General features: G+C 45.0%; 1 protein-coding gene across 1 annotated transcript in view; it reads left to right on the top strand.

The window, feature by feature from the left end:
- LOC142248842 (fatty-acid amide hydrolase 1-like) overlaps window positions 1-26,142 on the top strand; it is a 66,425-nt gene that overhangs the window by 8,099 nt on the left and 32,184 nt on the right. Inside the window, exons 2-4 of the mRNA XM_075320177.1 lie at window positions 21,310-21,423; window positions 23,727-23,870; window positions 24,043-24,176. Of these exons, the coding sequence (XP_075176292.1) occupies window positions 21,310-21,423; window positions 23,727-23,870; window positions 24,043-24,176 (392 nt within the window). The remainder of the gene's footprint in view (window positions 1-21,309; window positions 21,424-23,726; window positions 23,871-24,042; window positions 24,177-26,142) is intronic.

The following is a 26,142-nucleotide window of genomic DNA, read 5'->3' as shown; positions in this document are numbered from 1 at the left end:
AGGTGACATCACCGCTCCCCAGATATCAGTTATATTATACAGGAGGTGACATCACCGCTCCCCAGATATCAGTTATATTATACAGGAGGTGACATCACCGCTCTCCAGATATCAGTTATATTATACAGCAGTGACATCACCGCTCTGCAGATATCAGTTATATTATACAGCAGTGACATCACCACTCCCCAGATATCAGTTATATTATACAGGAGGTGACATCACCGCTCTGCAGATATCAGTTATATTATACAGGAGGTGACATCACCGCTCTGCAGATATCAGTTATATTATACAGGAGGTGACATCACCGCTCTGCAGATATCAGTTATATTATACAGTAGTGACATCACCGCTCTCCAGATATCAGTTATATTATACAGCAGTGACATCACCTCTCTCCAGATATCAGTTATATTATACAGCAGTGACATCACCGCTCTCCAGATATCAGTTATATTATACAGCAGTGACATCACCACTCCCCAGATATCAGTTATATTATACAGGAGGTGACATCACCGCTCCACAGATATCAGTTATATTATACAGGAGGTGACATCACCGCTCTGCAGATATCAGTTATATTATACAGGAGGTGACATCACCGCTCTGCAGATATCAGTTATATTATACAGTAGTGACATCACCGCTCTGCAGATATCAGTTATATTATACAGGAGGTGACATCACCGCTCTGCAGATATCAGTTATATTATACAGTAGTGACATCACCGCTCTACAGATATCAGTTATATTATACAGGAGGTGACATCACCGCTCTCCAGATATCAGTTATATTATACAGGCGTGACATCACCGCTCTGCAGATATCAGTTATATTATACAGCAGTGACATCACCACTCCCCAGATATCAGTTATACAGGAGGTGACATCACCGCTCTACAGATATCAGTTATATTATACAGGAGGTGACATCACCGCTCTGCAGATATCAGTTTTATTATACAGCAGTGACATCACCGCTCTGCAGATATCAGTTATAATATACAGCAGTGACATCACCGCTCTGCAGATATCAGTTATATTATACAGCAGTGACATCACCGCTCTGCAGATATCAGTTATATTATACAGCAGTGACATCACCGCTCTGCAGATATCAGTTATATTATACAGGACAGGAGGTGACATCACCACTCCCCAGATATCAGTTATACAGGAGGTGACATCACCGCTCTCCAGATATCAGTTATATTATACAGCAGTGACATCACCGCTCTGCAGATATCAGTTATATTATACAGGACAGGAGGTGACATCACCACTCCCCAGATATCAGTTATACAGGAGGTGACATCACCACTCCCCAGATATCAGTTATATTATACAGCAGTGACATCACCACTCTCCAGATATCAGTTATATTATACAGGAGGTGACATCACCGCTCTACAGATATCAGTTATATTATACAGGAGGTGACATCACCGCTCTACAGATATCAGTTATATTATACAGGAGGTGACATCACCGCTCTGCAGATATCAGTTATATTATACAGCAGTGACATCACCGCTCTACAGATATCAGTTATATTATACAGGAGGTGACATCACCGCTCTGCAGATATCAGTTATATTATACAGCAGTGACATCACCACTCTGCAGATATCAGTTATATTATACAGTAGGTGACATCACCACTCTGCAGATATCAGTTATATTATACAGCAGTGACATCACCGCTCTACAGATATCAGTTATATTATACAGCAGTGACATCACCACTCTCCAGATATCAGTTATATTATACAGGAGGTGACATCACCACTCTGCAGATATCAGTTATATTATACAGTAGTGACATCACCACTCTCCAGATATCAGTTATATTATACAGGAGGTGACATCACCGCTCTACAGATATCAGTTATATTATACAGGAGGTGACATCACCGCTCTGCAGATATCAGTTATATTATACAGCAGTGACATCACCACTCCCCAGATATCAGTTATACAGGAGGTGACATCACCGCTCTACAGATATCAGTTATATTATACAGGAGGTGACATCACCGCTCTGCAGATATCAGTTATATTATACAGGAGGTGACATCACCGCTCTGCAGATATCAGTTATATTATACAGCAGTGACATCACCACTCTCCAGATATCAGTTATATTATACAGCAGTGACATCACCACTCTCCAGATATCAGTTATATTATACAGTAGTGACATCACCACTCTGCAGATATCAGTTATATTATACAGCAATGACATCACCACTCTGCAGATATCAGTTATATTATACAGCAGTGACATCACCACTCTCCAGATATCAGTTATATTATACAGGAGGTGACATCACCGCTCTGCAGATATCAGTTATATTATACAGCAGTGACATCACCACTCTCCAGATATCAGTTATATTATACAGCAGTGACATCACCACTCCCCAGATATCAGTTATATTATACAGCAGTGACATCACCGCTCTGCAGATATCAGTTATATTATACAGCAGTGACATCACCGCTCTGCAGATATCAGTTATATTGTACAGGAGGTGACATCACCACTCCCCAGATATCAGTTATATTATACAGAAGGTGACATCACCGCTCTGCAGATATCAGTTATATTATACAGCAGTGACATCACCGCTCTGCAGATATCAGTTATATTGTACAGGAGTGACATCACCACTCCCCAGATATCAGTTATATTATACAGCAGTGACATCACCACTCTCCAGATATCAGTTATATTATACAGTAGTGACATCACCACTCTCCAGATATCAGTTATATTATACAGCAGTGACATCACCACTCTCCAGATATCAGTTATATTATACAGAAGGTGACATCACCGCTCTGCAGATATCAGTTATATTATACAGGAGGTGACATCACCGCTCCACAGATATCAGTTATATTATACAGTAGTGACATCACCACTCTCCAGATATCAGTTATATTATACAGTAGTGACATCACCACTCCCCAGATATCAGTTATATTATATAGTAGTGACATCACCTCTCTCCAGATATCAGTTATATTATACAGCAGTGACATCACCGCTCTGCAGATATCAGTTATATTATGCAGCAGTGACATCACCACTCTCCAGATATCAGTTATATTATACAGTAGTGACATCACCACTCTCCAGATTTCAGTTATATTATACAGTAGTGACATCACCACTCTCCAGATATCAGTTATATTATACAGAAGGTGACATCACCGCTCTGCAGATATCAGTTATATTATACAGGAGGTGACATCACCGCTCCACAGATATCAGTTATATTATACAGTAGTGACATCACCACTCTCCAGATATCAGTTATATTATACAGTAGTGACATCACCACTCCCCAGATATCAGTTATATTATATAGTAGTGACATCACCTCTCTCCAGATATCAGTTATATTATACAGCAGTGACATCACCGCTCTGCAGATATCAGTTATATTATACAGGAGGTGACATCACCGCTCTCCAGATATCAGTTATATTATACAGCAGTGACATCACCGCTCTGCAGATATCAGTTATATTATACAGCAGTGACATCACCACTCCCCAGATATCAGTTATATTATACAGGAGGTGACATCACCGCTCCACAGATATCAGTTATATTATACAGTAGTGACATCACCGCTCTGCAGATATCAGTTATATTATACAGGAGGTGACATCACCGCTCTGCAGATATCAGTTATATTATACAGGAGGTGACATCACCGCTCTGCAGATATCAGTTATATTATACAGTAGTGACATCACCGCTCTCCAGATATCAGTTATATTATACAGCAGTGACATCACCTCTCTCCAGATATCAGTTATATTATACAGCAGTGACATCACCGCTCTCCAGATATCAGTTATATTATACAGCAGTGACATCACCACTCCCCAGATATCAGTTATATTATACAGGAGGTGACATCACCGCTCCACAGATATCAGTTATATTATACAGGAGGTGACATCACCGCTCTGCAGATATCAGTTATATTATACAGGAGGTGACATCACCGCTCTGCAGATATCAGTTATATTATACAGTAGTGACATCACCGCTCTGCAGATATCAGTTATATTATACAGGAGGTGACATCACCGCTCTGCAGATATCAGTTATATTATACAGTAGTGACATCACCGCTCTGCAGATATCAGTTATATTATACAGCAGTGACATCACCGCTCTACAGATATCAGTTATATTATACAGGAGGTGACATCACCGCTCTGCAGATATCAGTTATATTATACAGCAGTGACATCACCACTCTGCAGATATCAGTTATATTATACAGTAGGTGACATCACCACTCTGCAGATATCAGTTATATTATACAGCAGTGACATCACCGCTCTACAGATATCAGTTATATTATACAGCAGTGACATCACCACTCTCCAGATATCAGTTATATTATACAGGAGGTGACATCACCACTCTGCAGATATCAGTTATATTATACAGTAGTGACATCACCACTCTCCAGATATCAGTTATATTATACAGGAGGTGACATCACCGCTCTACAGATATCAGTTATATTATACAGGAGGTGACATCACCGCTCTGCAGATATCAGTTATATTATACAGGAGGTGACATCACCGCTCTCCAGATATCAGTTATATTATACAGAAGGTGACATCACCGCTCTGCAGATATCAGTTATATTATACAGCAGTGACATCACCGCTCCCCAGATATCAGTTATATTATACAGCAGTGACATCACCGCTCTACAGATATCAGTTATACAGGAGGTGACATCACCGCTCTACAGATATCAGTTATATTATACAGGAGGTGACATCACCGCTCTGCAGATATCAGTTATATTATACAGCAGTGACATCACCGCTCTGCAGATATCAGTTATACAGGAGGTGACATCACCGCTCTACAGATATCAGTTATATTATACAGGAGGTGACATCACCGCTCTACAGATATCAGTTATATTATACAGCAGTGACATCACCACTCCCCAGATATCAGTTATACAGGAGGTGACATCACCGCTCTACAGATATCAGTTATATTATACAGGAGGTGACATCACCGCTCTGCAGATATCAGTTATATTATACAGGAGGTGACATCACCGCTCTGCAGATATCAGTTATATTATACAGCAGTGACATCACCACTCTCCAGATATCAGTTATATTATACAGCAGTGACATCACCACTCTCCAGATATCAGTTATATTATACAGTAGTGACATCACCACTCTGCAGATATCAGTTATATTATACAGCAATGACATCACCACTCTGCAGATATCAGTTATATTATACAGCAGTGACATCACCGCTCTACAGATATCAGTTATATTATACAGCAATGACATCACCACTCTGCAGATATCAGTTATATTATACAGCAGTGACATCACCACTCTGCAGATATCAGTTATATTATACAGCAGTGACATCACCACTCTCCAGATATCAGTTATATTATACAGCAGTGACATCACCACTCTGCAGATATCAGTTATATTATACAGCAGTGACATCACCACTCTGCAGATATCAGTTATATTATACAGCAGTGACATCACCGCTCTACAGATATCAGTTATATTATACAGCAATGACATCACCACTCTGCAGATATCAGTTATATTATACAGCAGTGACATCACCACTCTCCAGATATCAGTTATATTATACAGCAGTGACATCACCACTCTGCAGATATCAGTTATATTATACAGCAGTGACATCACCGCTCTGCAGATATCAGTTATATTATACAGCAGTGACATCACCACTCTCCAGATATCAGTTATATTATACAGGAGGTGACATCACCGCTCTGCAGATATCAGTTATATTATACAGCAGTGACATCACCACTCTCCAGATATCAGTTATATTATACAGCAGTGACATCACCACTCCCCAGATATCAGTTATATTATACAGCAGTGACATCACCGCTCTGCAGATATCAGTTATATTATACAGCAGTGACATCACCGCTCTGCAGATATCAGTTATATTGTACAGGAGGTGACATCACCACTCCCCAGATATCAGTTATATTATACAGAAGGTGACATCACCGCTCTGCAGATATCAGTTATATTATACAGCAGTGACATCACCGCTCTGCAGATATCAGTTATATTGTACAGGAGTGACATCACCACTCCCCAGATATCAGTTATATTATACAGCAGTGACATCACCACTCTCCAGATATCAGTTATATTATACAGTAGTGACATCACCACTCTCCAGATATCAGTTATATTATACAGCAGTGACATCACCACTCTCCAGATATCAGTTATATTATACAGAAGGTGACATCACCGCTCTGCAGATATCAGTTATATTATACAGGAGGTGACATCACCGCTCCACAGATATCAGTTATATTATACAGTAGTGACATCACCACTCTCCAGATATCAGTTATATTATACAGTAGTGACATCACCACTCCCCAGATATCAGTTATATTATATAGTAGTGACATCACCTCTCTCCAGATATCAGTTATATTATACAGCAGTGACATCACCGCTCTGCAGATATCAGTTATATTATGCAGCAGTGACATCACCACTCTCCAGATATCAGTTATATTATACAGTAGTGACATCACCACTCTCCAGATTTCAGTTATATTATACAGTAGTGACATCACCACTCTCCAGATATCAGTTATATTATACAGCAGTGACATCACCACTCTCCAGATATCAGTTATATTATACAGAAGGTGACATCACCGCTCTGCAGATATCAGTTATATTATACAGGAGGTGACATCACCGCTCCACAGATATCAGTTATATTATACAGTAGTGACATCACCACTCTCCAGATATCAGTTATATTATACAGTAGTGACATCACCACTCCCCAGATATCAGTTATATTATATAGTAGTGACATCACCTCTCTCCAGATATCAGTTATATTATACAGCAGTGACATCACCGCTCTGCAGATATCAGTTATATTATACAGGAGGTGACATCACCGCTCCCCAGATATCAGTTATATTATACAGGAGGTGACATCACCGCTCTGCAGATATCAGTTATATTATACAGCAGTGACATCACCACTCCCCAGATATCAGTTATATTATACAGGAGGTGACATCACCGCTCCACAGATATCAGTTATATTATACAGTAGTGACATCACCGCTCTGCAGATATCAGTTATATTATACAGGAGGTGACATCACCGCTCTGCAGATATCAGTTATATTATACAGGAGGTGACATCACCGCTCTGCAGATATCAGTTATATTATACAGTAGTGACATCACCGCTCTCCAGATATCAGTTATATTATACAGCAGTGACATCACCTCTCTCCAGATATCAGTTATATTATACAGCAGTGACATCACCGCTCTCCAGATATCAGTTATATTATACAGCAGTGACATCACCACTCCCCAGATATCAGTTATATTATACAGGAGGTGACATCACCGCTCCACAGATATCAGTTATATTATACAGGAGGTGACATCACCGCTCTGCAGATATCAGTTATATTATACAGGAGGTGACATCACCGCTCTGCAGATATCAGTTATATTATACAGTAGTGACATCACCGCTCTGCAGATATCAGTTATATTATACAGGAGGTGACATCACCGCTCTGCAGATATCAGTTATATTATACAGTAGTGACATCACCGCTCTGCAGATATCAGTTATATTATACAGGAGGTGACATCACCGCTCTGCAGATATCAGTTATATTATATAGCAGTGACATCACCACTCTCCAGATATCAGTTATATTATACAGCAGTGACATCACCGCTCTGCAGATATCAGTTATATTATACAGTAGTGACATCACCACTCTCCAGATATCAGTTATATTATACAGCAGTGACATCACCACTCTCCAGATATCAGTTATATTATACAGTAGTGACATCACCACTCTCCAGATATGTTATATTATACAGGAGGTGACATCACCGCTCTGCAGATATCAGTTATATTATACAGGAGGTGACATCACCGCTCTGCAGATATCAGTTATATTATACAGGAGGTGACATCACCACTCCCCAGATATCAGTTATATTATACAGTAGTGACATCACCACTCTCCAGATATCAGTTATATTATACAGTAGTGACATCACCACTCCCCAGATATCAGTTATATTATATAGTAGTGACATCACCTCTCTCCAGATATCAGTTATATTATACAGCAGTGACATCACCGCTCTGCAGATATCAGTTATATTATACAGCAGTGACATCACCGCTCTGCAGATATCAGTTATATTGTACAGCAGTGACATCACCGCTCTCCAGATATCAGTTATATTATACAGCAGTGACATCACCGCTCTGCAGATATCAGTTATATTATACAGCAGTGACATCACCGCTCTGCAGATATCAGTTATATTGTACAGCAGTGACATCACCGCTCTCCAGATATCAGTTATATTATACAGCAGTGACATCACCGCTCTGCAGATATCAGTTATATTATACAGCAGTGACATCACCACTCCCCAGATATCAGTTATATTATACAGGAGGTGACATCACCGCTCTGCAGATATCAGTTATATTGTACAGCAGTGACATCACCGCTCTCCAGATATCAGTTATATTATACAGCAGTGACATCACCGCTCTGCAGATATCAGTTATATTGTACAGCAGTGACATCACCGCTCTCCAGATATCAGTTATATTATACAGCAGTGACATCACCGCTCTGCAGATATCAGTTATATTATACAGCAGTGACATCACCGCTCTGCAGATATCAGTTATATTGTACAGCAGTGACATCACCGCTCTCCAGATATCAGTTATATTATACAGCAGTGACATCACCGCTCTGCAGATATCAGTTATATTATACAGCAGTGACATCACCACTCCCCAGATATCAGTTATATTATACAGGAGGTGACATCACCGCTCCACAGATATCAGTTATATTATACAGTAGTGACATCACCGCTCTGCAGATATCAGTTATATTATACAGTAGTGACATCACCGCTCTGCAGATATCAGTTATATTATACAGGAGGTGACATCACCGCTCTGCAGATATCAGTTATATTATACAGTAGTGACATCACCGCTCTCCAGATATCAGTTATATTATACAGCAGTGACATCACCTCTCTCCAGATATCAGTTATATTATACAGCAGTGACATCACCGCTCTCCAGATATCAGTTATATTATACAGCAGTGACATCACCACTCTCCAGATATCAGTTATATTATACAGCAGTGACATCACCACTCCCCAGATATCAGTTATATTATACAGGAGGTGACATCACCGCTCCACAGATATCAGTTATATTATACAGTAGTGACATCACCGCTCTGCAGATATCAGTTATATTATACAGGAGGTGACATCACCGCTCTCCAGATATCAGTTATATTATACAGTAGTGACATCACCGCTCTGCAGATATCAGTTATATTATACAGCAGTGACATCACCGCTCTGCAGATATCAGTTATATTATACAGGAGGTGACATCACCGCTCTGCAGATATCAGTTATATTATACAGCAGTGACATCACCGCTCCCCAGATATCAGTTATATTATACAGCAGTGACATCACCGCTCTGCAGATATCAGTTATATTATACAGCAGTGACATCACCGCTCTGCAGATATCAGTTATAATATACAGCAGTGACATCACCGCTCTGCAGATATCAGTTATATTATACAGCAGTGACATCACCGCTCTGCAGATATCAGTTATATTATACAGGAGGTGACATCACCCCTCTCCAGATATCAGTTATATTATATAGCAGTGACATCACCGCTCTGCAGATATCAGTTATATTATACAGCAGTGACATCACCGCTCTCCAGATATCAGTTATATTATACAGCAGTGACATCACCGCTCTCCAGATATCAGTTATATTATACAGGAGGTGACATCACCCCTCTCCAGATATCAGTTATATTATATAGCAGTGACATCACCGCTCTGCAGATATCAGTTATATTATACAGCAGTGACATCACCGCTCTGCAGATATCAGTTATATTATACAGGAGGTGACATCACCGCTCTACAGATATCAGTTATATTATATAGCAGTGACATCACCGCTCTGCAGATATCAGTTATATTATACAGCAGTGACATCACCGCTCTGCAGATATCAGTTATATTATACAGGAGGTGACATCACCCCTCTCCAGATATCAGTTATATTATATAGCAGTGACATCACCGCTCTCCAGATATCAGTTATATTATACAGCAGTGACATCACCGCTCTCCAGATATCAGTTTATATTATACAGTAGTGACATCACCACTCTCCAGATATCAGTTATATTATACAGTAGTGACATCACCACTCTCCAGATATCAGTTATATTATACAGGAGGTGACATCACCGCTCTGCAGATATCAGTTATATTATATAGCAGTGACATCACCACTCTCCAGATATCAGTTATATTATACAGCAGTGACATCACCACTCTCCAGATATCAGTTATATTATACAGGAGGTGACATCACCGCTCTGCAGATATCAGTTATATTATACAGTAGTGACATCACCACTCCCCAGATATCAGTTATATTATACAGGAGGTGACATCACCGCTCTCCAGATATCAGTTATATTATACAGGAGGTGACATCACCGCTCTACAGATATCAGTTATATTATACAGTAGTGACATCACCGCTCTGCAGATATCAGTTATATTATACAGGAGGTGACATCACCGCTCTGTAGATATCAGTTATATTATACAGTAGTGACATCACCGCTCTGCAGATATCAGTTATATTATACAGCAGTGACATCACCGCTCTGCAGATATCAGTTATATTATACAGCAGTGACATCACCACTCTGCAGATATCAGTTATATTATACAGCAGTGACATCACCGCTCTCCAGATATCAGTTATATTACACAGCAGTGACATCACCGCTCTCCAGATATCAGTTATATTATATAGTAGTGACATCACCACTCTCCAGATATCAGTTATATTATACAGGAGGTGACATCACCGCTCTCCAGATATCAGTTATATTATACAGTAGTGACATCACCGCTCTGCAGATATCAGTTATATTATACAGCAGTGACATCACCGCTCTGCAGATATCAGTTATATTGTACAGCAGTGACATCACCACTCTTCAGATATCAGTTATATTATACAGCAGTGACATCACCACTCTCCAGATATCAGTTATATTATACAGTAGTGACATCACCGCTCTGCAGATATCAGTTATATTATACAGGAGGTGACATCACCGCTCCCCAGATATCAGTTATATTATACAGGAGGTGACATCACCGCTCTCCAGATATCAGTTATATTATACAGCAGTGACATCACCGCTCTGCAGATATCAGTTATATTATACAGCAGTGACATCACCACTCTGCAGATATCAGTTATATTATACAGCAGTGACATCACCGCTCTCCAGATATCAGTTATATTACACAGCAGTGACATCACCGCTCTCCAGATATCAGTTATATTATATAGTAGTGACATCACCACTCTCCAGATATCAGTTATATTATACAGGAGGTGACATCACCGCTCTCCAGATATCAGTTATATTATACAGTAGTGACATCACCGCTCTGCAGATATCAGTTATATTATACAGCAGTGACATCACCGCTCTCCAGATATCAGTTATATTATACAGCAGTGACATCACCGCTCCCCAGATATCAGTTATATTGTACAGCAGTGACATCACCACTCTGCAGATATCAGTTATATTATACAGCAGTGACGTCACCACTCTCCAGATATCAGTTATATTATACAGTAGTGACATCACCGCTCTGCAGATATCAGTTATATTATACAGGAGGTGACATCACCGCTCCCCAGATATCAGTTATATTATACAGGAGGTGACATCACCGCTCTGCAGATATCAGTTATATTATACAGCAGTGACATCACCGCTCTCCAGATATCAGTTATATTGTACAGCAGTGACATCACCACTCTCCAGATATCAGTTATATTATACAGGAGGTGACATCACCGCTCTCCAGATATCAGTTATATTATACAGTAGTGACATCACCGCTCTCCAGATATCAGTTATATTATACAGCAGTGACATCACCGCTCTCCAGATATCAGTTATATTATACAGTAGTGACATCACCGCTCTCCAGATATCAGTTATATTATATAGTAGTGACATCACCACTCTCCAGATATCAGTTATATTATACAGCAGTGACATCACCACTCTCCAGATATCAGTTATATTATACAGGAGGTGACATCACCGCTCTCCAGATATCAGTTATATTATACAGCAGTGACATCACCACTCTGCAGATATCAGTTATATTGTACAGCAGTGACATCACCACTCTGCAGATATCAGTTATATTATACAGCAGTGACATCACCACTCTGCAGATATCAGTTATATTATACAGCAGTGACATCACCACTCTCCAGATATCAGTTATATTATACAGGAGGTGACATCACCACTCTCCAGATATCAGTTATATTATACAGCAGTGACATCACCACTCTGCAGATATCAGTTATATTATACAGCAGTGACATCACCACTCTGCAGATATCAGTTATATTATACAGCAGTGACATCACCACTCTGCAGATATCAGTTATATTATACAGCAGTGACATCACCGCTCTGCAGATATCAGTTATATTATACAGCAGTGACATCACCACTCTGCAGATATCAGTTATATTATACAGCAGTGACATCACCACTCTGCAGATATCAGTTATATTATACAGCAGTGACATCACCACTCTGCAGATATCAGTTATATTATACAGCAGTGACATCACCACTCTGCAGATATCAGTTATATTATACAGCAGTGACATCACCACTCTGCAGATATCAGTTATATTATACAGCAGTGACATCACCACTCTCCAGATATCAGTTATATTATACAGGAGGTGACATCACCGCTCTCCAGATATCAGTTATATTATACAGCAGTGACATCACCACTCTGCAGATATCAGTTATATTGTACAGCAGTGACATCACCACTCTGCAGATATCAGTTATATTATACAGCAGTGACATCACCACTCTGCAGATATCAGTTATATTATACAGCAGTGACATCACCGCTCTCCAGATATCAGTTATATTATACAGCAGTGACATCACCACTCTCCAGATATCAGTTATATTATACAGTAGGTGACATCACCACTCTCCAGATATCAGTTATATTATACAGCAGTGACATCACCACTCTGCAGATATCAGTTATATTATACAGCAGTGACATCACCACTCTCCAGATATCAGTTATATTATACAGTAGGTGACATCACCACTCTCCAGATATCAGTTATATTATACAGGAGGTGACATCACCGCTCTGCAGATATCAGTTATATTATACAGCAGTGACATCACCGCTCTGCAGATATCAGTTATATTATACAGCAGTGACATCACCGCTCTGCAGATATCAGTTATATTGTACAGCAGTGACATCACCGCTCTGCAGATATCAGTTATATTACAGTCTCATGCCGAAGTTTGTAAAGTTGTTTTTTTTTCTTTTTCTTGTCACTTCTGCGGCAGTGGTGTCCACCGTCCTGGACCTGAATTCTCTTGTTGCGCCTACCTACAGTGTGTGTGACCTATAGTAATGCCTCTGGCCCCCCAGCTCGGTCCACCTGTTGGCCTAGCGGCTCAGTACCCCCATCCCTTGTCAGTTTGCAGCTAAGACCCCCGCAGACCCTCTAGTGCAGGCGCGATAATCACAACAGGGCAGGCGAACCCTGCCGCTAGATGCACTGTCTATAAACTCTTGTACATTGGATAGCACCAGATATTGGCGCATTCCGGTGGCTTTGATCAGTGCCATGATCATCACGTAACTCCATAAATCGCCGCTTACATATTCGTATTGGTTAGATGGGGTCTATAGAAAAGCTTTTCATTTATACCTGACAACTTGCATGGCCGCTGGTTTCGCAGATGCAGTGGTTTTCGCCCAAGTTTCCTGCACTCTGCCAAGTCCATGGGTGTGAGATGTGTGAGGACCCCGCCTTTGTGTGCCAACCTCTTAGTCACAGTGAAGCTGCAGAGGATCCTGTTCTCTGAGCCTTAGATTGGAGGAGCCCTCATCCAGGAGCGATGTTCTGCAGATCCGCGGGGGCTCCCTCATCCAGGAGCGATGCTCTGCAGATCTGCGGGGGCTCCCTCATCCAGGAGCGATGCTCTGCAGATCCGCGGGGGCTCCCTCATCCAGAAGCGATGTTCTGCAGATCCGCGGGGGCTCTCTCATCCAGAAGCTATGTTCTGCAGATCCGCGGGGGCTCTCTCATCCAGAAGCGATGTTCTGCAGATCCGCGGGGGCTCCCTCATCCAGGAGCGATGCTCTACAGATCCGTGGGGGCGCCCTCATCCAGGAGCGATGCTCTGCAGATCCGCGGGGGCTCCCTCATCCAGAAGCGATGTTCTGCAGATCCGCGGGGGCTCTCTCATCCAGAAGCTATGTTCTGCAGATCCGCGGGGGCTCTCTCATCCAGAAGCGATGTTCTGCAGATCCGCGGGGGCTCCCTCATCCAGGAGCGATGCTCTACAGATCCGTGGGGGCGCCCTCATCCAGGAGCGATGCTCTGCAGATCCGCGGGGGCTCCCTCATCCAGAAGCGATGTTCTGCAGATCCGCGGGGGCTCTCTCATCCAGAAGCGATGTTCTGCAGATCCGCGGGGGCTCCCTCATCCAGGAGCGAAGCTCTACAGATCCGCGGGGGCTCCCTCATCCAGGAGCGAAGCTCTACAGATCCGCGGGGGCTCTCTCCTCCAGAAGCGATGTTCTGCAGATCCGCGGGGGCTCTCTCCTCCAGAAGCGATGTTCTGCAGATCCACGGGGGCGCCCTCATCCAGGAGCGATGCTCTGCAGATCCGCGGGGGCTCCCTCATCCAGAAGCGATGTTCTGCAGATCCGCGGGGGCTCTCTCATCCAGAAGCGATGTTCTGCAGATCCGCGGGGCTCTCTCATCCAGAAGCGATGCTCTACAGATCCGCGGGGGCGCCCTCATCCAGGAGCGATGCGCTTTTCAGATCCGCGGGGGCTCCCTCATCCAGGAGCAATTCTCTGCAGATCCGTGGGGCTCCGGCGGGGTCATTACCTAAAGTTGTGTTCACAATAATAGCAGTGTGTACAAAAACCTGAGTTACGTCCCAAATCTTTCAAATAGTGTTTATTACTGTGCATTGGGAACATTCACACTGTTTTCTAAATCAAAACACACAGAGAAAACTATATAATGTTTAACTGCTTAACAGAAAATATAAAAAAATGACCATTGTGCTGCTCCTATACACGGCCGTGTCTGCACTGTCCTCACAACAGAAGAGCTCACACAATGCAGACTGTGCGGCTCCTATACACAGCCGTGTCTGTACTGTCCTCACACAACAGAAGAGCTCACACAATGCAGACTGTGCTGCTCCTATACACGGCCGTGTCTGCACTGTCCTCACACAACAGAAGAGCTCACACAATGCAGACTGTGCTGCTCCTATACACAGCCGTGTCTGCACTGTCCTCACACAACAGAAGAGCTCACACAATGCAGACTGTGCGGCTCCTATACACGGCCGTGTCTGTACTGTCCTCACACAACAGAAGAGCTCACACAATGCAGACTGTGCTGCTCCTATACACGGCCGTGTCTGCACTGTCCTCACACAACAGAAGAGCTCACACAATGCAGACTGTGCTGCTCCTATACACAGCCGTGTCTGCACTGTCCTCACACAACAGAAGAGCTCACACAATGCAGACTGTGCGGCTCCTATACACGGCCGTGTCTGCACTGTCCTCACACAACAGAAGAGCTCACACAATGCAGACTGTGCGGCTCCTATACACGGCCGTGTCTGCCCTGTCCTCACAACATAAGAGCTCACACAATGCAGACTGTGCTGTTCCTATACACAGCCGTGTCTGCACTGTCCTCACACAACAGAAGAGCTCACACAATGCAGACTGTGCTACTCCTATACACAGCCGTGTCTGCACTGTCCTCACACAACAGAAGAGCTCACACAATGCAGACTGTGCTGCTCCTATACACAGCCGTGTCTGCACTGTCCTCACACAACAGAAGAGCTCACACAATGCAGACTGTGCTGCTCCTATACACAGCCGTGTCTGCACTGTCCTCACACAACAGAAGAGCTCACACAATGCAGACTGTGCTGCTCCTATACACAGCCGTGTCTGCACTGTCCTCACACAACAGAAGAGCTCACACAATGCAGACTGTGCTGCTCCTATACACAGCCGTGTCTGCCCTGTCCTCACACAACAGAAGAGCTCACACAATGCAGACTGTGCTGCTCCTATACACAGCCGTGTCTGCACTGTCCTCACACAACAGAAGAGCTCACACAATGCAGACTGTGCGGCTCCTATACACGGCCGTGTCTGCACTGTCCTCACAACAGAAGAGCTCACACAATGCAGACTGTGCGGCTCCTATACACAGCCGTGTCTGTACTGTCCTCACACAACAGAAGAGCTCACACAATGCAGACTGTGCTGCTCCTATACACGGCCGTGTCTGCACTGTCCTCACACAACAGAAGAGCTCACACAATGCAGACTGTGCGGCTCCTATACACGGCCGTGTCTGCACTGTCCTCACACAACAGAAGAGCTCACACAATGCAGACTGTGCGGCTCCTATACACGGCCGTGTCTGCCCTGTCCTCACAACATAAGAGCTCACACAATGCAGACTGTGCTGTTCCTATACACAGCCGTGTCTGCACTGTCCTCACACAACAGAAGAGCTCACACAATGCAGACTGTGCTACTCCTATACACAGCCGTGTCTGCACTGTCCTCACACAACAGAAGAGCTCACACAATGCAGACTGTGCTGCTCCTATACACAGCCGTGTCTGCACTGTCCTCACACAACAGAAGAGCTCACACAATGCAGACTGTGCTGCTCCTATACACAGCCGTGTCTGCACTGTCCTCACACAACAGAAGAGCTCACACAATGCAGACTGTGCTGCTCCTATACACAGCCGTGTCTGCACTGTCCTCACACAACAGAAGAGCTCACACAATGCAGACTGTGCTGCTCCTATACACAGCCGTGTCTGCCCTGTCCTCACACAACAGAAGAGCTCACACAATGCAGACTGTGCTGCTCCTATACACAGCCGTGTCTGCACTGTCCTCACACAACAGAAGAGCTCACACAATGCAGACTGTGCGGCTCCTATACACAGCCGTGTCTGCACTGTCCTCACACAACAGAAGAGCTCACACAATGCAGACTGTGCTACTCCTATACACGGCTGTGTCTGCACTGTCCTCACAACAGAAGAGCTCACACAATGCAGACTGTGCTGCTCCTATACACGGCCGTGTCTGCACTGTCCTCACACAACAGAAGAGCTCACACAATGCAGACTGTGCTACTCCTATACACAGCCGTGTCTGCACTGTCCTCACACAACAGAAGAGCTCACACAATGCAGACTGTGCTACTCCTATACACAGCCGTGTCTGCACTGTCCTCACACAACAGAAGAGCTCACACAATGCAGACTGTGCTGCTCCTATACACGGCCGTGTCTGCACTGTCCTCACACAACAGAAGAGCTCACACAATGCAGACTGTGCTGCTCCTATACATGTCTGCACTGTCCTCACACAACAGAAGAGCTCACACAATGCAGACTGTGCTGCTCCTATACACAGCCGTGTCTGCACTGTCCTCACAACAGAAGAGCTCACACAATGCAGACTGTGCTGCTCCTATACACGGCCGTGTCTGCACTGTCCTCACAACAGAAGAGCTCACACAATGCAGACTGTGCTGCTCCTATACACGGCCGTGTCTGCACTGTCCTCACACAACAGAAGAGCTCACACAATGCAGACTGTGCGGCTCCTATACACAGCCGTGTCTGCACTGTCCTCACACAACAGAAGAGCTCACACAATGCAGACTGTGCTGCTCCTATACACAGCCGTGTCTGCACTGTCCTCACAACATAAGAGCTAACACAATGCAGACTGTGCTGCTCCTATACACAGCCGTGTCTGCACTGTCCTCACACAACAGAAGAGCTCACACAATGCAGACTGTGCTACTCCTATACACAGCCGTGTCTGCACTGTCCTCACACAACAGAAGAGCTCACACAATGCAGACTGTGCTGCTCCTATACACGGCCGTGTCTGCACTGTCCTCACACAACAGAAGAGCTCACACAATGCAGACTGTGCTGCTCCTATACACAGCCGTGTCTGCACTGTCCTCACACAACAGAAGAGCTCACACAATGCAGACTGTGCGGCTCCTATACACAGCCGTGTCTGCACTGTCCTCACACAACAGAAGTGCTCACACAATGCAGACTGTGCGGCTCCTATACACAGCCGTGTCTGTACTGTCCTCACACAGCAGAAGAGCTCACACAATGCAGACTGTGCTGCTCCTATACACGGCCGTGTCTGCACTGTCCTCACACAACAGAAGAGCTCACACAATGCAGACTGTGCTGCTCCTATACATGTCTGCACTGTCCTCACACAACAGAAGAGCTCACACAATGCAGACTGTGCTGCTCCTATACACAGCCGTGTCTGCACTGTCCTCACACAACAGAAGAGCTCACACAATGCAGACTGTGCGGCTCCTATACACAGCCGTGTCTGCACTGTCCTCACACAACAGAAGTGCTCACACAATGCAGACTGTGCGGCTCCTATACACAGCCGTGTCTGCACTGTCCTCACACAGCAGAAGAGCTCACACAATGCAGACTGTGCGGCTCCTATACACAGCCGTGTCTGCACTGTCCTCACAACAGAAGAGCTCACACAATGCAGACTGTGCGGCTCCTATACACAGCCGTGTCTGCACTGTCCTCACAACAGAAGAGCTCACACAATGCAGACTGTGCGGCTCCTATACACAGCCGTGTCTGCACTGTCCTCACAACAGAAGAGCTCACACAATGCAGACTGTGCGGCTCCTATACACAGCCGTGTCTGCACTGTCCTCACACAACAGAAGAGCTCACACAATGCAGACTGTGCGGCTCCTATACACAGCCGTGTCTGCACTGTCCTCACACAACAAGTTTTTAGATATATGTAAACTGGTCCATGATCCCTGACATGCGGTAAGTAGGCCGGCACCATAGTAAGAGACACATGCCCATGTCATGATGCTCCCTGGTGTGTGGTAAATAGGCCGGCACCATAGTAAGAGACACATGCCCATATCATGATGCTGGCACCATCATGCTTCCTGATCTTCAAAGTGGACTGTGGCTGAATTCAAAGTTTGGGGGTCGTCTAACAAACTGTCTTGAGGCCCTTGGACCCAGAAAACTATTTTGTTTTCATCGGTCCGCACAATGTTCCTCCATGTCTCTTTAGTCCAGGTGATGTGTCCTTCTGCAATACTTGGCTTTTCTTCACAGTAGGACACTATGGGGACTTCTTGCTCATGGATCAGCGTTAGGGTACTTTCACACTTGCGTTCAGCGGAGTCCGTCACTATGGAGAATAGCGCAGTCCGTTAACGCACTGCGCTATTCTCCATAGACTTGTATGGACGGCGCACTGTAACGCAAGTGTCAGCGTTGCATCCGCTGGACGACGCAGCGTCGTTATTTTGATGCTGCGTCGGGCGGAAACAACGCAGCATGTAATGGGGTTTTTTTGAGCGGCGGAAACCTTTATTTTTCACTGCGCAAGTTCATTATTTATTTATTTTTTTTAAATCACAGAAACTTTATTTTGTTTCTCGGTGGCCAAACGTTGAGCTGAGCGCCCGGCCGCCGGCATGTGAGAGTGCTCAGCTGAGCGCCCGGCCGCCGGAATGTGAGAGCACTCAGCTGAGCGCCCGGCCGCCGGCATGTGAGAGTGCTCAGCTGAGCGCCCGGCCGCCGGAATGTGAGAGCACTCAGCTGAGCGCCCGGCCGCCAGCATGTGAGAGCGTTCAGCTGGGCGCCCGGCCGCCGGCATGTGAGAGCGCTCAGCTGAGCGCCCGGCCGCCGGCATGTGACAGCGATCAGCTGAGTGCCCTGCCGCCGGCTATTGAGAGGTCTCAGCTGAGCCCCCGGACGCCGGCATGTGAGAGCGCTCAGCTGAGCGCCCGGCCGCCGGAATGTGAGAGCACTCAGCTGAGCGCCCGGCCGCCAGCATGTGAGAGCGTTCAGCTGGGCGCCCGGCCGCCGGCATGTGAGAGCGCTCAGCTGAGCGCCCGGCAGCCGGCATGTGACAGCGATCAGCTGAGTGCCCTGCCGCCGGCTATTGAGAGGTCTCAGCTGAGCCCCCGGACGCCGGCATGTGAGAGCGCTCAGCTGAGTGCCCTGCCGCCGGCTATTGAGAGGTCTCAGCTGAGCGCCCAGCCATTGGCTATTGAGAGCTCTCAACTGAGCGCCCGGCACCCGATAATCATCTGATCGTTCACAATAGTCTGTTGCCGGTAAAAGTGTAAAGAAGGAAGAAAAAAAAAAAAGCTTTCCGTTGTTTTGTATGATCCGTTGCATCTGTTGTGCCATTATATGCAACGCATCCGTTGCATCCGTCACACAACGCAATGCTATGGAAGCCGTCCAACGGAAGTGTGAAAGTAGCCTTACACAGGCGTCTTCTGTCAATACTCACAGGTGACTTGAGATGTCTTGGATCATCCTAGAGCTGATCACTGGCGGAGTGTTTGTCATTCTGGCGATTCTTCCTTTCATCTGAGTGGTCGTCATCCATTTTCTTCCACATCTCTCTGGCGTTGGAGATGATTGTAGCTGAGCGGACGTTCATTGTAGGCACTTCTTTATACGTTTTACCCTCCAATCCCCTCTGTAATCACAGTACGCTGATCTTCTCAACAATGGCTCCAACCACCCATATTTCTCAGGCTTCCAAGGAGAAATGCGGGTACAACATGTGCCGGCTTTACCCTTATTTAAGGGCCACCGGATCCACATCCGTCTACTCATAGAATGATAGACCGCAGTAATGTATCTCCACACTGCAACTATTGTGAACACATCACCTATTAATTATTCAAATACATAAAAACCTGCAGATGATGGCTCTACAGCACCAACCGGTAAATTGTGTGACATGTGGTGATAGAATTTATACCTGAAACAGTGAATAATCCGGACAGTCATATTGGACTGCGATTATTTTGAACACTACTGTAACTCATCAGCCACTTTGTTTCTCCAGTATCCAGTCACCGACCCGTCAGCCATCCTGTCCCTGTCTCTGCCTGAGCTGACGGAGAAGCTGAGGGGGGGAGCGCTCACCCCAGAGATGGTCCTCCACACTTACATGGCTAAGGTGAGTGCACTGAGGGAGGCACGACCGCCGTGGGCTCCCCCATATATACACGTTTCGCGGAGGGAGGCACGGCCGCCGTGGGCTCCCCCATATATACACGTTTCGCGGAGGGAGGCACGGCCGCCGTGGGCTCCCCCATATACACTGGAAGTGGAAAATTAGAGAACTGCACACAGTTTCCTAAATGTTGTGGTCCTTGTGTCGTCCTATGTGATTCTATCCTTACATGAGGAAACTCGTAGGATTTTCCGCTTATTTCATAAATTGAATTTATTTTAAGGCAAATAATAAAAATGTAAATGAGATAAATGTAAAATATCATGGATCACAATTAGAGAACACTGTCAGATCCCAGCAAGTTATTGGTGTTAATCTGCACCTGGTGCTAATTTCCGTCATTATTTGACAATCCTTATGTAACCGGCAGCTGAACTTTTCAGTTTGCACTGACTTTGCCATTCCAAAGTGACTGAAACCCTCAGGCAGCAGGTTGTAGAGATGAAGGCCAAAGGGGTGACCCTATCAGCCATAGCAAGAGAACATGGCCGTTCCAAGTCTGTGATTTTGAGTATATTGCATCTTTACAACATCACAAACTCAAGTTCCCCAAGAAAGCTGGTCGCCCTTGATAGACAAATGCAAGAGAGGACAGGATAATGTGGAGACTCTCTGTGGTAATCGTTTCCACAATGCAGCTGGAATTGCCGCCAGTTCAGCATTGAACAGGGTAAGGATCTATCTCATCAGACAGTGTCACAACATTTAAGAGCCTTTGGACTGAAAGCCCACTCTGCAGTGACCAAACCTCTTATTAGCAGGAAACAAACACAAGGCTAGACTCACCTTTGGTGAGGAGCGTGTTGTGTGGACAGAGGAGAAGTGTCCACAGTTTGTTTTACTGATGAAAGCAAGTTTAATTTATTAGGGTCTGATGGGAAACATTATGTTCGTCAACAAACTGGCGAAAGGCTGAACCTAAAGTGTGTTAAGAACTCAGTGAGCGGCAGTGGAGGAAGGGTCATGGTTTGGGGAATGTTTTCTGCAGCAGGAGTTGGACCTCTCATACACCTACATGGCAGAGTGAATACAAGTGTGGATCAGAACCTTCTTCACAACAAGTGGCTCCTTACTTATGTCCATCACTCACTCAGCAGCAATTTTCATGCAGGACAATGCCCCCTGTCACACAGCAAAGTGGAGAAAGCAGTTCATGGAAACAATGAAATGGCCACAGCCCAGAGTCCTGATCTAAATCCAATAGAAAACCAACGGAAAATCCCTGGAGACAAAGTTATTGCCAAAACATCCACAACAGTCAAAGAACTGTGGAAGAGACTGGAAGAAGAGTGGGCCAAAATCCTACCAGAGCAGTGTGAGAGACTAGTGATGTCCTGTGGCTGCAGATGTGCTGGAGTCACTCACAGTGATGGCCGGTACACGTCCTACTGATTGTGACTGTTGTTACCTGCAGAACATTTACTGATCATCTCTCTCTGTGCTACAGTTATTGCTGCTCTCTAATTATCATCATAATAAAGGGTTTATGGTGATAAACTTTGGATCTTTTGTAAAACCCTGCTCTAGTGGCACGATGCGCCCCTTGCCCTGCTCTAGTGGCACGGTGCACCCCTTGCCCTGCTCTAGTGGCACGGTGAGCTCCTTACCCTGTTCTAGTGGCACGGTGAGCTCCTTACCCTGTTCTAGTGGCACGGTGCACCCCCTAATCTGTTCTAGTGGCACGGTGTGCCCCTTTATCCTGTTCTAGTGGCATGGTGGACCGCTTACACAAAACCGAATTATTTCTGAAAAAAGCAAGAGATCAGACATTGTTCTCTAATTTTCACCTCCAGTGTATATCTTGTGGATGGAGGCACGGCCGCCGTGAGATCCCCTCTCTTCGCCCCCCCCCCCCCCCTTCCTTGTGTGGATTTTGGCCCTCATGGCCTCCTCTTACGTCCCTCCCCCCCCCCTTCTTCCTGTGTGGATTTTCGCCCTGATGGCCTTGTTTTCCGTTCCCTCCTGTGTGGATTTTGGCACTGATGGCCTCCTCTTCCGTACCCCCCCCCAACTTCCCGTGTGGATTTTGGCCCTGGCCCTGATGGCCTTCTCTCCCCGTGTGGATTTTGGCCTCCTCTTTCGTCCCTCCCCACCCCTCTTCATGTGTGGATATTGGCCCTGATGGCCTCCTCCTCTTCCATTCCACCCCCCCCCCTTCGCGTGTGGATTTTGGCCCTGATGGCCTCCTCTACCGTCCTGCTCTCTTCCCTTGTGGATTTCGGCCCTCATGATTTCTCTCTCCGCAGGCGCTGGAAGTCACCCAAGAACTGAATTGTGTCACCGACTTTTTGCCTGAGTGCGAGTTGCAGTTGCAGAGGATACGGGAGCAGACGAGCCGAGGTCCTCTGTACGGGGTCCCAATCAGCCTGAAGGACAACCACAATTATAAGGTAACGCTATGTGCGCAGCGAGGTCCATCGGCCCCTGTGGTACCCGTGGTCACTCAGTAATGTTGGCTGCTCTCTGGCTGATGGCATCCATCAATTCATCTCATTCATATGCTGTGTCAGGGCTCTGCAGATGGAGCAGCATTATGTGCCTGCATCATTCTGTCATTTCCAGGGTCATGACACCACGTTGGGATTAATTAAAAACCTGAAGCGTCCGGCCGCAGAGGATTGCATCATTGCGCAGGTGCTGAAGAAGCAGGGAGCGGTGCCATTTGTGAAAACCAACATCCCACAGTCCATGTTGAAGTAAGGGTTCGTCCTAGTATGGGGGTTCGTCCTTAAAGATTGGGGGGGTGGTGTCCTGCGGTCCCTTCTCTTGAGGATAGTTTGTTCGTCTTTCTGGAGTCACTCCCTTACCCTTGTCTGGGCTCGCGCACTCCCTCTTCCCCTTTTACCCTTGTTGTCTCTGTCTGTCTCTCTGTCTGTCTCATTCATATATATATATACATATATATATATATATATATAATTAGTATATTATACTATACTGTGGGTACAGAAAGTATTCAGACAACTTTATATTTTTCCCTCTTTGTTTCATTGCAGCCATTTAGTACATTTTTTTTTCTCATTAATATACACTCTGCTCCCCATCCCCCATCTTGGCAGAAAAAAAGATCAGAAATGTAGAAATTTTTGCAAATTTTTAAAAAAAGAAAAACTGAAATATCACATGGTCATAAGAATTCAGCCCCTTTCCTCAGTATTGAGTAGAGGCACCCTGCCTTTTTGAGCTAGTACAGCCATGAGTCTTCTTGGGATCCTGGATTTGGGGATCCTCGGCCATTCTTCCTTGAAGATCCTCTCCAGTTCCATCAGGTTGGATGGTGAAGGTTGGTCGACAGTCATTTTCAGGTCTATCCAGAGATGCTCAACTGGCTTTAGGTCACGGCTCTGACTAGGCCGGTCAAGAATGGTCACAGAGTTGTTCTGAAGCCACTCCTTTGTTATTTTAGCTGTGTGCTTAGGGTCATTGTCTTGTTGGAAGGTGAACCTTTGGCCAAGTTTGAGGTCCAGAGGACTCTGGAAGAGGTTTTCTTCCAGAATATTGCTGTACTTGGCCGCATTCATCTTTCCTTCAATTGCAACCAGTCGTCCTGTCCCTGCCCCCATAGCATGATGCTGCCACCATCATGTTTCACCGTTGGGATTGTATTGGGCAGGTGATGAGCAGTGCCTGGTTTTCTCCACACATACCGCTTAGAATTATCACCATAAAGTTGTACAGTCATATGAAAAAGTTTGGGCACCCCTATTAATGTTAACCTTTTTTCTTTATAACAATTAGGGTTTTTACAACAGCTATTTCAGTTTCATATATCTAATAACTGATGGACTGAGTAATATTTCTGGATTGAAATGAGGTGTATTGTACTAACAGAAAATGTGCAATCTGCATTTAAACAAAATTTGAACGGTGCAAAAGTATGGGCACCCTTATCAATTTCTTGATTTGAACACTCCTAACTACTTTTTACTGACTTACTAAAGCACTAAATTGGTTTTGTAACCTCATTGAGCTTTGGACTTCATAGGCAGGTGTATCCAATCATGAGAAAAGGTATTTAAGGTGGTCACTTGCAAGTTGTTCTCCTATTTGAATCTCCTATGAAGAGTGGCATCATGGACTCCTCAAAACAACTCTCAAATGATCTGAAAATAAAGATTATTCAACATAGTTGTTCAGGGGAAGGTACAAAAAGTTGTCTCAGAGATTTAAACTGTCAGTTTCCACTGTGAGGAACATAGTAAGGAAATGGAAGAACACAGGTACAGTTCTTGTTAAGCCCAAAAGTGGCAGGCCAAGAAAAATATCAGAAAGGCAGAGAAGAAGAATGGTGAGAACAGTCAAGGACAATCCACAGACCACCTCCAAAGACCTGCAGCATCATCTTGCTGCAGATGGTGTCAATGTGCATCGGTCAACAATACAGCGCACGTTGCACAAGGAGAAGCTGTATGGGAGAGTGATGCAAAAGAAGCCATTTCTGCAAGCACGCCACAAACAGAGTCGCCTGAGGTACGCAAAAGCACATTTGGACAAGCCAGTTACATTTTGGAAGACGGTCCTGTGGACTGATGAAACAAAGATTGAGTTGTTTGGTCATACAAAAAGGCGTTATGCATGGAGGCAAAAAAACATGGCATTCCAAGAAAAGCACTTGCTACCCACAGTAAAATTTGGTGGAGGTTCCATCATGCTTTGGGGCTG

This window comes from Anomaloglossus baeobatrachus, chromosome 8, assembly GCF_048569485.1.
Source record: "Anomaloglossus baeobatrachus isolate aAnoBae1 chromosome 8, aAnoBae1.hap1, whole genome shotgun sequence".
Lineage (NCBI taxonomy): Eukaryota > Metazoa > Chordata > Amphibia > Anura > Aromobatidae > Anomaloglossus > Anomaloglossus baeobatrachus.
The sequence above is the reverse complement of the archived record's forward strand: the minus strand, read 5'-3'. Positions and strand labels throughout refer to the sequence as shown.